A 14,191-nucleotide genomic window follows, 5' to 3' on the forward strand; every position below is an offset into this window, starting at 1 on the left:
TAGGGCTATAAATTGGCATTGTTATATTCAGAAACAGCTTCTACACCACATAGAAATCTACCAGGAGATGAAAAAGTCTTTCATTCCCTTGCTCACAATTAATGTTCAAAACAAAGCAACTAGATTACAGATCACAACTTAATATCCTGGAATATTCTGCATCTCTCTTCCTTCTTGCTGTGTGCTCACCTTTCTCATTCACTCAGCTGAACAATGCAATTAGACTTACTGACCAATCTTATTTTGCTTATGGCTGATTTTACAGCCCAGCTCATTATCAAGACTTTCCATCTCAATTCACAGACCCAAAAACCTTCCCATGAACCTTGTCTTCATTAATTCACTTACAGTGAGCTCCCGTAAAACTTTATATAATACCATTTAAAAAACTAAAGTTAAAACCCAAAATAAAATGACATCTTCCATTTAAAACTTTACTAAAAAACGTTTCTGGATTAATAAATATTGCCAGACCCATGTTGCCTTGTTTGTTTGGAAACAAATACGTCAGCAAAGAAATAAATGGGAAGAGATTCACTTTCATCCCTCTAGTCATACCTGAATAGGGACTCTCTCGACAGCCAAATTTCATTCTGTTTCATGGTTTTCCAGGAGAAAAGCAGCAGCAGCAGCACAGTGGACACGCTCAGGGTGGCAGCCCCACAGCGATGCAGCCACGTGCACAGCTTGCTCATTCCGTGCACGAAAAGGATGCAGTAGCCCATGCTGGAAAACAGGGCGGAGAAGCAGGTGACTTTGGGGTGCGACGGAGGCCCCTGAGTATTCCATCCCCCCATGCAACTAACTTTTCAAACAGAGCTTGTCCTGTGATAGAAAACACAGACGTAACCCGCCCTGTCTGACACATTTCCATGTTAGAGCTCCAATGGGCTCCACCAGCACACTGGCTAGTTCTCTGGCACAAGTGTGGAGAACAACAGGTTCATCTTGCAGGCTCACGTTGCCCTGAATTTCCGCAGCTCAGGCATCCAGAAAAGTCCATCCTGTGTGTCTTGGGTCTTGACTGGACCCTCTGACCCAGGCTCCCTTATGTTCCTGACATGGTATAACCCTACTGGCACCATGTGTTCAAATTTGGACCCTGAGGCTTTGTGGGAGACAGTCCCTGGGGAGACTATCAGGTCCTGGAAGGGATGCTGGTCACCAAGGGGCATTGGTTTTGGTCTCCGGAAACGTGCCGCCTAGTGTATCCCCATTCTGGCCAAAGTCCTTAACGCTGAAGGAAGATCCTCCCACAGGCCGGCTCCTGAGCCTTGCAGCGTGGAGCCTATCACAGACAAGCTGCATTGATCCGATTCTCATGCTGATTCCGGCTCAGCTTTCCCAACAGACACGAAGAATCCCTCACGTTATCGGAGTGGGGCTTTGGCACATTGATATCACATCTCTAAAAACGTTGGCTTGGTGGATGGAATGTGGTCCCTCGCATCATCTGTGCACCTGCAGAGAGGCTCCCTGCCTGCCGACTGGCCTCAGAAAAACACAAACATTTAGTCTGCACTCATTATGCTGTGTGTATTTTAGTCAAAACTCATTTCTTTCCAAAGATGATAATATAAAATTATTATAGAATATTTTAACAATGAAGCAAGCTTGTGTAAAGAAATCCTATATTAGTCAGACACTAATACTGTAAGAAGCCCTAAATTAATATAACTCATTTACTTGTTCAATTATTTATTTGTTCTCTCTCTAGTATGTGACTGGCAGTATGCTGAGCACTAAAAATACAATTATGAGTAAAACACAGATTATGTGCCTGCCACTGTTACAGGCACCAAGAATGTATCAGTGGATAAAACAATCATTCCTATCCTCCTGGAACTCACACGGATGGGACAACAGCCACCAAGCAAGTAAGACCCAGAGTAGGTCACACCAAATATGATACGTTAGGTGGAGAAAAATCAAGCAGGGAAGTGAAGGAGGGAGACCAGGAGGGGAAGGAAGGTGAGATATTCATATGGGCGGTCAGGGGAGGCCTCATTGAAAAGGTGACATGTGAAGAGCATGCTGAAAGGCAGGGGGTGCACCCTGCAGGCACCCAGGTCCCCAGTGCCCGCTCTCTTCTCCCCCTGCCTTCGTAAAGCAGCACCTCTCAGGAGCAATGTTCATCGAGCACATCTTATGTGCCGAGCACATTCTCTACAGGAGCTCAGTTCATCCTTACATCCCTGGGGGTCACTGTTAGCGGCACTAAACTCCTGAAGACACTGAAGAAGAGAGGCGAACGCATTTGCTGAATTCGGTCACACAGCTCATGTCCAGTAGAGCAAAGACAAAAACCCCGGAATTCCGGATTCCAGAGCCCACACTCCAACTGCTGTCCTGACGTTGGGGTTCTGCCTTGACTGGCTGATTCATGTGTTCCTCACACCTTATCACACAGCTTCACCTACTTCCTTCCCAATCACTCCATACACGACATCTCAATGGTCATTAACTGCCTCCTCGTAGGAAACAGCTGCCATCTGGCAGAGCGGTGGGGAAGGGAAATACTGGGATTCCAACAGCTCCAGAGCAACGGCCACAAAGTGGCAGAACACGAGGATAATGAAGATAACAGCAACCAAATTAGCTATTTTATACGTCTGCATGTTTGTTGAGTGCTCCCTATGTGTCGGGCACTGTGCTAAGATCTTTATGTGGGCCTGTCCAGTATTTGTAGGGTCTGGAACAAGGACAGTACTGGCTTTAAATATATTACCTAATTAAAAAACTCAATCCTCAGTATCTCCCACTTCATAAGTGAGGAAACTAAAGCTTAGAGGACTTAAATAACTGGCCCACAGCTCCAAAAGCTAGGAGTAGAGTCAGATCAGAAGTCCCACGGCCCTAACCCTGTGCTATAATTCAGGAGTGGGCAAACTTTTTCTGTAAGAGGCCAGAGAGTAAATATTTCAGGCCATATGGCCTCTGTCCTTCCTAGTCAACTCTGTCTTCGTAGCAGGAAAGCAGCCATTGACACGTATGTAAACGAATGGGCATGGCTGTGTTCCAACAAAATGTATTTATAAAAACAGGCTTTGGGCCAGATTCCACTCACAGGCCACAGTTGTTGAGCCCTGCTACAGCCCAAAAGAAGGAGAATACCATTCCTTCCACTCAGCACAGGCATCAGGATCAAGTAACATGATCATTTTCTTTCAGAAGTCCTTGTATTGACATATACGGTTTAAAGAAATGTGAAGCCATATAAAATCATCTCCACTTAGGTTTGCAAATTTCTTAGAGGGTATCACATTCTTAAAAACTTGAACACAATATCAGAGATTAAGATGCTTCTCTATTATGACATTTCATCTTTCAACATCTGCTTTACTGCAGATCTCAGCCGCAGGGGGGTAGGACTGCTCTCTCCATTACTGGGGCAGGGCAAGTCCTCATCTTGAAAGTGGAAAATCAAGCAAATGAGAAACTACGGACTTTTCTGGCCTCCAGGGAAATGAAACCAGACTCCAGTTTGGCCTGCTTAACCTGGTTAAGGAAAATCTGGGCTCTGACCAGAGACCTCCACAGAGAGCCCAAAGGAGTCAGTGTCAACCACTGACAATTGACAACATCATAACCTGGAGAACCAAGAGCCCAGCTGGCTGCTGAATGGCTTAGTTCAGTACCGAGAAACATTTTCAAAGCACGCTTGAGAAGTACCATGGCTGTCCCAGAGAAAGCAGCACAGAGATGATCTCTTGTTCACAGGCCACAGGGATCTCCAATTTTGAATGGATTTTACTGACAAGCTGCTCAGCCCACAGTGCTTATAAAAACTAAAGAAAGCTGCATCTCTCCTTTAAAAAAATGCAAATCCAAAGAGAATTGAATAGGAAATATCAATCAACAACATCTGTCCTTTCAAATTTGAATAGAAAATGTTTAAACCTGTTGTTTGAGAACTTTGTGAGTTGTTAATCGTCGTGTAAATAGTACAAATGTACTTTCACATTCTTAAGTGATAAGAGAACAACATTTTCCCTTCCCATTTACATCAACCCTGGAGAGATGACAATTTTCTATGACTGGGCCAAGAATTTTATGATGTTTGTTACGGCTTCACTTTTTGTTTAATTATATGCAGCAAAGAGAAGTTTTTTGCTATTAAGTAGAATTGAAATTCTACCTTTTAACTTAACAAGCTCAAACAATCCACTGAGAGTATTTATTAATAGCATTAATGATACAAGACAGACACATTCTTCCTATTTTATTACTCTAAAAAATTCCCAACTTTAGATAGTTTGAAACATGTCCCTAATGAACTTCATGTTGATCTGTTGAATCCCCATCTGGCAAATTATCTGACCTTCAGATCTTATTCTGGTCTCATGAATGTTGACCCCAAATGGTTAAACAATAAAGCCCTGGAACCGTAAGCCCCAAATAGGTGTTTGACGCTACAGCACAGGAAGCCCCAGGGAGACAATGGTGGCTCCTCAGATCAGATTGAACCTGGAAGCTGGTGGCTTCTGTGAGCCCAGACTCATTAGTGTCCCCATTTCTTGCCTTTTCTTTTTTATCTCAAACATTTGATGGATGGGGAAATTTCCCAGAAGACTGAATGCATTTGGATGTGAGAGTTTATTCACATTCCAAGAAAAAGATATCTCTCGTGCATTTCCTTAGCTCCCCATCCTAGGGGTGCTGGGCTGGGTATGAAAAGCTTCTTTATATTTACTTCTCCGTAAATAGATTTGTTCTGTTCTTTTCTCGGCATTACCTATGGAGCAAACTGGGAGAAAAACGCCTTTGCTTTCACCTTCTGAGAGCCTGCTAATTCTCTTTTACCTCTTTGAAGATGACATGCTTCCTCTCAACCTCCTAGCTCACCTACCAGCTCTAAAATTTATGAGACCTCCAGTGGTAAGTAAGGCAGGGTCTGGATCAGAAAAAACCCCGTTTGCCTCTCAATTCTGACACTTACTGTTGTTTGATTTCAGACAAATTATTTATTGCCTGGTTCTTAATTTTCTTATTTTGTAAAAGGGAATAATAATTTTACACTGTGCACAATTGATGAACACACTAAACAATAAATAACATTAATATTATGTTATAATAATATTATTATTATTAGGGCATTATTTTCTGCTAAATAGAATAGAAGGCAGGAAATGTGCAAAGTTTACATGTATTCCAGGTGGAAACAGATAACTCTGTATTTGGCTCTTGTAAATGTAGTAACTTCCTAAGGTAACTAGAGCACTACTAGGTGCAATGGAACAAAAGCGTTCTAGTGCAGACTTTAAGTTTGGGGGTTTGCAGTGAGGAAAAGGATTTCATTGGAGAATAAAGAGTCTAGAACTGGGTCTAGAGAGCTGGGTTCTTCTCTGACACTGGTGAGCTCTGTGCGACAGATTTACTTACAGAGCCTGATAGGGCCTTAGTTGTTTGTATTACAAGGGCTAAATATTGCCTGCCTTCAAGGCAGCTTAAAATGCAGCTACCTTGAAAGGTTGTTGCATGGAGTAAATGAAATAATATATGTGGGTGTGTTCTGTGAACTGAATACAAGGTATCAGTGTTCTCAAGGGCAGTGTCTATGTGTTCATGTGTGTATTACTACATCAATAAAATATGTGGTAGATCTGTAAATACACCTCAAGAAACCTAGTTTATCGAAGTCCAGATTGACCCAAACTGTCTAATCTACAGGACAATTGTAAGTCTTTTAGGAGCATCCACCAAGAACACCCTTAAAACTTCAAAATACCTTGTACGATATTGTTGGCTTCTGAAAGGTATGACTCATACATCCTTTTTATAGAACAAAATACTACAGAAAATAAGGTACACTGGTCATATGTGAAATACATATGGCCATATATTTAAGTTAATGAACATTCATAAACCTCGACCACAAAAAGCACTAAGCAAATCTTCCCTTAGGTCCATTTCAAATCTTTCTCTATTCTGTCTATCTTTGTGAAAGTGAAGGAAGTGCAAAGTATAAACTCTTCGGTGAATGAATGCATAATGAAGAAGCTTTTGTATTCAACTTTGATAAGAAATAAAGCATTAACTGTTTGGAAGTTCGGGCCAGTTTTAAGGATAGAGTACTGTTTTATTCATTTTTGCAGGCTAAGCACCGGCATGTAAGAGGGGCTGCTTCCGAAGTGTGATTGAACATTGCGGTGGAAGGTATCAGAAACTAACATGGAAACAAAAGTGAACTTAAAAATGAATCAATCCAAGTTGAGCCCAAAGATGACTTATCACCAGGAGTACTGTCCATACTCAGGGTGCAGTGTTTCCCTTCACAGGCACCTTCACCCGAGCCTGGCTTACTTCCCTCTCAGCCTGGTTCCAGTAGCCACAACCAAATTTTCCATCTGGGCCTGAGAGGCCTTTTGGCCAAAGCCAGCCACCTCCCAAGTCACTCTGAATCTACTTCTAAAAAGTCAGAAAACCAACCTTCTCAACCCTCGTACAGTATACTCAGCTCTAGGACCTGAATTCTGCCATTTCTTCTTCCATAAACCACCATATTCTAGAGTCAGGCATCTTCACTTTTGAAGCAAATGCATTAATGGACAATTCACTAGTTGTTGCCGTCCCCTCATCTCTTCTGCTATATTAACACAGACCTGACTGTACAGGCTGTGTCATATGTCCAGTGTTCTTTAGTTTTCTACAATACTCTCTAATGAAGCATCTATTGTTCTGGGTATTATGCGAAAACACAAACATACAAAATGGTGGTCCCAACTCTCATGAGGGCAAGATAATCCAGGTTTCTAGAAGAGTGGGGAGGATATTTTAAGATTACTAAAATTTGTATAAGAAGTCACTGGTTTGAGATGTATTTCCCAGCACAGAATCCAAGAGCAAAGGAAAGAAACAGATTCACTAATAACGACAAGGGGTCTTAATGGAAGGGAGGTTGAAATGGCAACACTTAAATCCATTCACACCCTCCAGGCAGGTGACTGGGTGTGTGACACCCACAAGCTAGTCTCTCCTCCCCTCCCAGGGGCACGTTTCATAACCTCCTCCAGTATTATGTTTCAGAATGCTAGCCTGCTAAGCTCGGGGTGTTCACTTTTTTAAAAAATTGAGATATAAGTGACATATGATGTCATATTAGTGTCAGGTGTACAACATCATGATTTGATATTTCTGTATATTGCAAAATGAGCACCAGAATAACTCTAGTTAACACACCTCACCTCACAGTTACGATTTTTTTTCCTTGTGATGAGAACTTTTAATATCTAATTCTCTTAGCAACTTTCAAACATACAATACAGTATTATTAACTAAACATTACATGCCCAGGACTTATTTAACTTATAATTGGAAGTTTGTGCCTTTTGACCCCCTTCACCCATTTTGCCCACCCCTCATTCCCTGCTTCTGGCAACCACCAATCTGTTCTCATTGTCCGTGAGCTGAGTTTTTTTTTTTTTTTCCCTTTGGGGTTGTTCACTTTTGAGCGCATGAGATTAAAAAAGAAACAAAGAGGTTTATCGTACTGAAGGAGGAGGGGGAAAAGGGCTGGGAAGGAGAGGCCTATACTCTGTTACTTTGATTTCCTTCCACTTTTGACTCACCCAATCTCCTCATTTGTACAAGGCAGACTGAAATAATGACTTGCAATTACCTAGCATAGCTTACAGCAATTTGCTCATATATTATTCCATTTAGTCTCATCTGAATTCAGATTCTACTCTCCAAATTTTACATTCAAATCCTGGTTTCCAAGACATTTGCTGTTCTCCATTAAGGACTCAGACATAAACATTCATCTTTTATAACTAACAGGGTTCTCTAACATTAAGGCCATGATTCCAGTCTAGTAAATAACTGTTCAAGTTGATCCTCACCTTGTGCCATTGGCTGAGCACAACAATTAATTGAGCAATTAATTAATTGTGCAGTTAATTGAGCACAACAGACTGGCCAACTGATCCTCAGCCCGTGAGCGCACTGACCTCCCTGCAGCTCACTCACTCTCACCACTGCCCTGTTCTATGCGACCTACAATCTCCAGTTTTGTAACACAGTCAGTTGAGTCTCTCAGAGAAGTCCTGCTGCTTCCTTCCTGGAAGGAAGCACTCATACAGCACTCACCCTCACCATGACCTGGTGACTGTTAACCAAGTCCTGTGCAGCCCCAGGACCCTCCCTACCTGGGCACTGCCCTGCAGAGCAGCCCTCACCAGACAAGCTCTACCTCCCAGATCTCATTCCTCTTCTGAGTTCAGGTCTCAAGGGGCTGAACACATTGAAGTCAAACCTTCCCATCCTTACCCCATGGTATTCTGAGGAATAACTTTAATGGACTTTTGAAAACCCAGTGTAGGGGGACAGAGGGACACACTGGACTCAGTACCAGTCACCCTGTGAGCAACCTCACCTGTGCTCTGAGCCCGGTTTAGATATTAGGCTTCAGCAAAATTCCTGAGTCTCTCCCCGCGACTTGATACGGATACACAGACGTCTGACCTGTCGTCGTGGCTGCAGCCTCTCCTGATAAGCTGCCCGCACCTGTCGCCCCGTGGACGGGGCATCTGCCGTTGCTCCTGTCGCCCCGCCCCAGTGCTTAGGCTCCAACTTCCTACCGGCACATACCCCTTACTGCTGCTTGCCCACGGGAACCTCTAAGCAGCACACGTTCCTGCTGCTCATGAGGACACCCTATTAGCTCACCAAGGAGGCCCCACACCAGGGCTGCCCAGACCGTCCCCTAGTGCCCACTGCCAGGCCCTTCAGAGAGCCTGTCCTCACGGCAGATGAACTTCTTCCTGCTCCTGCCTCTCCCCAGGGGACATGTCTCCCTTCCCCTACTTGGGCATCTTGCTGGAACTGAGCAGGACGAATATGTGTTTCACATCTTAAGAGGAAAAATTCATGCTTTCCACGAGGTTATTCTAAGGCACAAAGACTTGAACTTGGGAGCTGAAAGGGACCTTCGAGACCATGCAGCGCTATGGTAACTGGAGTTCAGATTTCCCAAACCAGCAAAATGTCCAAAAGGAGGGAGTTGGGTGGGGGAGGAGGTACTAACGGAGGGCTGTATATCCCCTCCTGCTCTCATCATGCAGGAAGAGAAAGGATATTTTAATACCAAAAATATAGGAAGCATATAATTTCATAATTTTTTAAATGAACAGATCTAACTTTATGAAAAACTCACTGCATTATCTTTCTTTCTCTCCTCATCCCCCAATTTGGCCAGTGCAGGGACAACTGTGGCACGAAGGTCTAAGCAACATTAGGGGATTACCGGGCAAGGCCAACACTCAGGTTTTACAGATACGAAAGTGATTCCCCCAGCACAGCCAGGCAGCGCAGGACAGACTGGGCCGTGTTGATTCCCAGGTCAGTTCTCCTTCTACTGGATTTGCTAAAGTAAGGTTTTATTGATACCAAATTATTTCTCTGATGATTTGAGTATTTGGCAAAACTTTGATTTGCTCTCAAATAATCATCACTCCCTTCCAGCAGCTCTGAAGGAGCATATGCATAGATGGCTCATCAGTAGGGGTCCCCAGTGTCAGATAACAGGGGTAGTGTTCTTTCAGAGGTGACATTTCTCACTTTGCATCCTGAGGAATAAATGCTGCAGTACTGTTTCAATAGCAACCTGTGTAAGATTAAAAATTCCATTTAGAATTAATAGGTGTGATTTGAAGGTATTTCTCAAAATTGAATATGGAAAAGAGTCACTTGTCTTCCATTTCTCCATGTCTGATGTGTCCATTGGCTTAGGAACTATACCACACAAATGGCATCTCTTTCTAAGAGTAGGGCCATTTAAAAAATTTCTTTCTTCCCTCAAACACAGGTTGTCTAACTTCTCCTTCTGTGGTGCCAGTTATTCTTGATCAGTTCCATCCACATTATTGGTTCTGCCTTCACTTACTACTGTCCGTTCTTTTCCCGTCTCCACTCATTCATGTTTTCTTAAAGTAGTTTAGGAATTTGCTCTTTGGCACTGAAGCAAATAAATCACCCTTAATCTGGCATGTGAATGGATCTCTGATCACACTCTACAACTTTATTTGAGAGCTCTCAACAACTATTTCTGCTTCATCGATTCTAAGAAATTTTAGTCCTTTGAAGCATTCTAATGTGGTTTTTATAAAATACAAAAAAGTAGCCATTAAATTATATGCTTCTCTTGAGATAAGAATAAGAGATCAAAACTTCTGTGAAAGAATGATTTAAGCCCCAAACTCTCCTGCCTGTTCAAAAAGGACATCCATAAAATTGGCATTTATCACCAGAAGAAAAGATTATTCCAATTTCTTTTGGTGGTAAAACTCTGACCCTAAAGCCATGCAGTGCCAAATAAATTGCCCATCTCTGTCCCTTTTGTCCACAGATTTCAAAGTGTAAGTGAGAGGCAGGTGATATTTTGGGTCTGTGCTAGGTTAGGATGGAGGGAGAACAGAAGCTAGAAGATTTAAGTGGCTTGTTCATTGTCAGGCAGAAAGGCGGAGGATGAAAGAGCACTGTTGGTCTGACTCATTCTGGGCTTTTCTTGTAAAATGGCCAAACCAGCTCCCTGGGATATTTTAATACCAAAAATATAGGAAACTCGCCTGGGCTTCAGTGAGGGTGGACACGACCTCTGTAGTGTTCATGGATGGGATCCCAAGGCTGGAAACTGGCTCCTTACCTTGAACATTTAATGAGTAGGAAGTTCACCTACCAACTGAGCTTTTTATTTAATCTTCCTCTTGTTTGCTGAAGTTTTCGAGACAACATGGATTTTCTGCATAAAGATGATGATCTGAGTTTTCAAGAAAGCCACAGAGTACATGTCTTCCTCAAAGCACTTGGGTACGAATGCTGTGGAGAATGGCTCTTTCTTGGCAAGGTCAGTAATGGAAGGAGAGCCATGCAGAGAAGATTCCCGTGTGTATAAAAGGCTTGGTTGGACACGTTCTTCAGCATCGTGGAAGCCAGCGTGTAGGTTTATTAAATGCACTGGGCATCACCTGGTGCTCTGGCACCTTCCAAGGAATGCCTGCAGCATCTGCAACATTCTCTGCAGCCCTGAGGAAGATTCCAGTATCTTCTTACCCAACTGTTTACCATTCTCCACTGAGACGGGGGTGGCTGGTCTCTGCTGTGTAAAATCTTTTTTGGAGAAAGTCCCCATTTTCATGAAAACTGTCAGCATGTATAAACTGCCTCCGATGAAGTCATTAGAAACTCTCTAAAGCCACAGCACAGAAGTTTCCCCACATAGGTTTTGATTTCTGACTCAGCTGCACAATCTTAGATAACAATGGAATCCAGCACCATAATTAAAACGGCTCCCTTGTGGTGCTACTTACAACAATGACTGTGAAGGAAGGCTGGGGTCTGTGAGAGGTACAATGGCTCTCTCAAAAACTCCTCGGCTTCCTCTAACCCCAGTTCCCCAAAATTTGAGTTAAACTCTCACGTTTGTGCTCAGAGGTGTGCACCTGGACTAGTGACGTGCCCTCTTCATCAGCCTCCAGGACCATCTCTAAGGGGCAGGAGACACCTCCACCTCCTTGTCACATGGCCTTGGCATCTGCCAAGACCACGGCTCTGGAGGGGGAAAGAGGCCTGGCTGGGCACAGTGATGATATGGATATGAATCCAGGAGACGCTGGGCAGTAAAGACAAACCCTCGGAAAATGATGGGTGCTTGACATCAGCACTACGCTGCATAGATGCGGGAACTTGGAGAGAAAAGGACAGCCATCTTTTTAATGAAGACCGGTTTCCTGAAATTGATTTTGGGTGACTCTGCACCAAGTTTGCCAAATGCAGCAAAATCAAATCAGTTCTGAGAGGCAGGCACTTGCTCTTGGTAATATTGATGTTTTCTTTATATTTCAAACTTTTATTTTAATCCAAATCAGCTTATTCCTAGTGGAAAAAGGGCAGGGCATGACTTTGTCTGTTTTAGAGAAAAGAAATGGAGTCACAAAAAGGTCTATTGAAGATATGGCAGGACAGGAAAAGCCAGAGCTGGCATGATTCTGTGGGTGTTTGGAGGACACACCTACCGGGGCGACAGAAATCCCTGACTTTAAATAAGACAGCTCACAAATGGTTGATGACAATATTATGGGCTTCTATAATGTTTACCTAAGGCTCTCTTCCAGAAGAATGAAATTTAACCTCTTGTTTAAAATTCCAGCCCTTTATTTCCTCAAAAAGTTTTCTTTTGTATTTGGATTAGAAAAGCTTACCACACATGCACTCAGAACCCCAAGTGCTGTGGATTCAGATCTCAGGACTCTTGAAAGTATCCAGCGCTGATTTCCAAATGGAGTTGAGCTGAAAGTACTTTACTATGTTCATATTTTCTTCATCTTTTTCAATTGAGGAGAATACTAAGACGCTACTATAAGAGAAGCAATATAACCTGGAAGGTGCCAGATCTGTCAGCAGACAAGGATCTCTATTCCACTGCTTTGCCACTTACTAGCTATGTCACTTGGGCAAGTTATTTAACCTCTCAGAGCCCAGGCTTTACTTTTGTAAAATGGGTATAATGGTATTAGCTACATCAGAAAGCTGATATCAACAATAACACTTGCTATTTATTGATCATGTACAACATAAAGCATTTTATAAGTTTCTTATACAAAACATTTTTATAAATGACCATCTCATTTAATGCCATTAAAATCTCACTGAGTTGGGTGCTATTATCTTCATTTGACACAGATGAGGAAACAGAGGCTTTGTGACATCACACTCATGTCACATTCTGACTGCAGGAACATGCTGTGAACTACCACATACAGCATGAATTAACTGATAAAATATAACATGCTTAGCACAGTGACTGACATATAATAAAGGTTCAATAAAAGTTTTGATACAATTAATGCTTACTGAGTATGATACTATTTTAAAGAATATCCAGATCTGTTAAACGTTTAGAGTGGAAGACACCATTTTGTTTTTACTCAGCAGTTAATAAACTCTTTGAGGGGAAAAAAACTGAGATTCACTTATTTTTGCAGCCTCAGATTCTAGTAGAGCATGCCTGGGACAGACGCTCTGTGAATATCTGTTAAGTGAAGAATAAATACAGACTCCACTCGCAATCAGGAGTCCTACAGACAAAACCTGACTGAAGCCACTCTCAGCTGCTCTAAGCAAAAACACATCTAGAACAGACACTGAGGTCCTCCTTTGCCCTCCATATTCCTCAGTACTGGCAAGCCCTCGTAAGCCTGTTATTTTAAGGCAATATAGAATGCAAAGAAATTTTGTATTTTTGTCCTCATCAAATAGTTTTTATCAAGAAATAATCTCCTTCCCAAACTGTGCTGTAGATGCATAAAGAAAATTAAGGGCCACCCTCTCCTTAACCAAGTCAAAACAAGATGCTGTTAAGTCTTAAGAAAGCTGTTAGGTACTTACTTTGGGGGGAATTGAAGGTTATGAAATTCATTTCTAATTATATGCATTTTAAAATTTCTAACTCAATATCCATATATGAAATAAATTTTATTATTTAATACTTAAATTAATTTCATTTAAATTAAGTTTAAAATTAACTTAAATTTCTAACTCAAAATGAAGAAATAAAAATTAATAATTTCCTGATAATATTTTGGTTTACTGTATTTATTTTGTTGCCTTTTAGAAAAGTTCATTCTTGGGACTTCCCCAGTGGTCCAGTGGTTAAGACTCTGCCTTCCAATGCAGGGGGCATGGATTTGATCCCTGGTCGGTGAACTAAGATCCCACATGCTGCGTGGTGTGGCCAAAAAAATAATAATAATAAAATAAAAAATAAAAAGGTCTTAAAAAAATTTTTAAAAGAGAAAAGTTCATTCTTATGTATAATTCATAAAATTACTTAATTTTAGGAAACTTAATAAAATCCTTATTTTAAAAATGAGCAAACATGGGTGCAAAAAAAAAAATCTTCATGTGCTACTGAAGGTCACACAATGGATAAACGGCAGAACCATTTCAGGGACATTTTCAGGCTTTTGAAAAGAAACGCGGCCTTGGAATGCTGACATTTGAATAAGACAAGCGAACAGACAAGCTTCAGCATGATTCACATATTCAGAGCTAAGTGGCATTATGTAATCATACATGTCTGAATGCCCTTTATAATTTTAACCAATTTTTTTCTGAAGGACAAGTTTCCTTCAGATTGTTCCTATTTTTAAATTAAAGAACAAAGAAAGAGAGAGAAAGAAGATAGAAGTTAATT

General features: G+C 41.8%; 1 protein-coding gene across 3 annotated transcripts in view; it reads right to left on the reverse strand.

Moving 5' to 3' along the window:
• The window catches only part of TMTC1 (transmembrane O-mannosyltransferase targeting cadherins 1), a 254,750-nt gene that overhangs the window by 65,572 nt on the left and 174,987 nt on the right, over nt 1-14,191 (reverse strand). For all 3 annotated transcript variants that reach the window (XM_068560185.1, XM_068560184.1, XM_068560186.1), the window contains exon 10: nt 559-726. In XM_068560185.1, coding sequence (XP_068416286.1) covers nt 559-726 — 168 coding nt within the window. The remainder of the gene's footprint in view (nt 1-558; nt 727-14,191) is intronic.

This window comes from Eschrichtius robustus, chromosome 13 (genome assembly GCF_028021215.1).
Source record: "Eschrichtius robustus isolate mEscRob2 chromosome 13, mEscRob2.pri, whole genome shotgun sequence".
Taxonomy (NCBI): Eukaryota; Metazoa; Chordata; class Mammalia; order Artiodactyla; family Eschrichtiidae; genus Eschrichtius; species Eschrichtius robustus.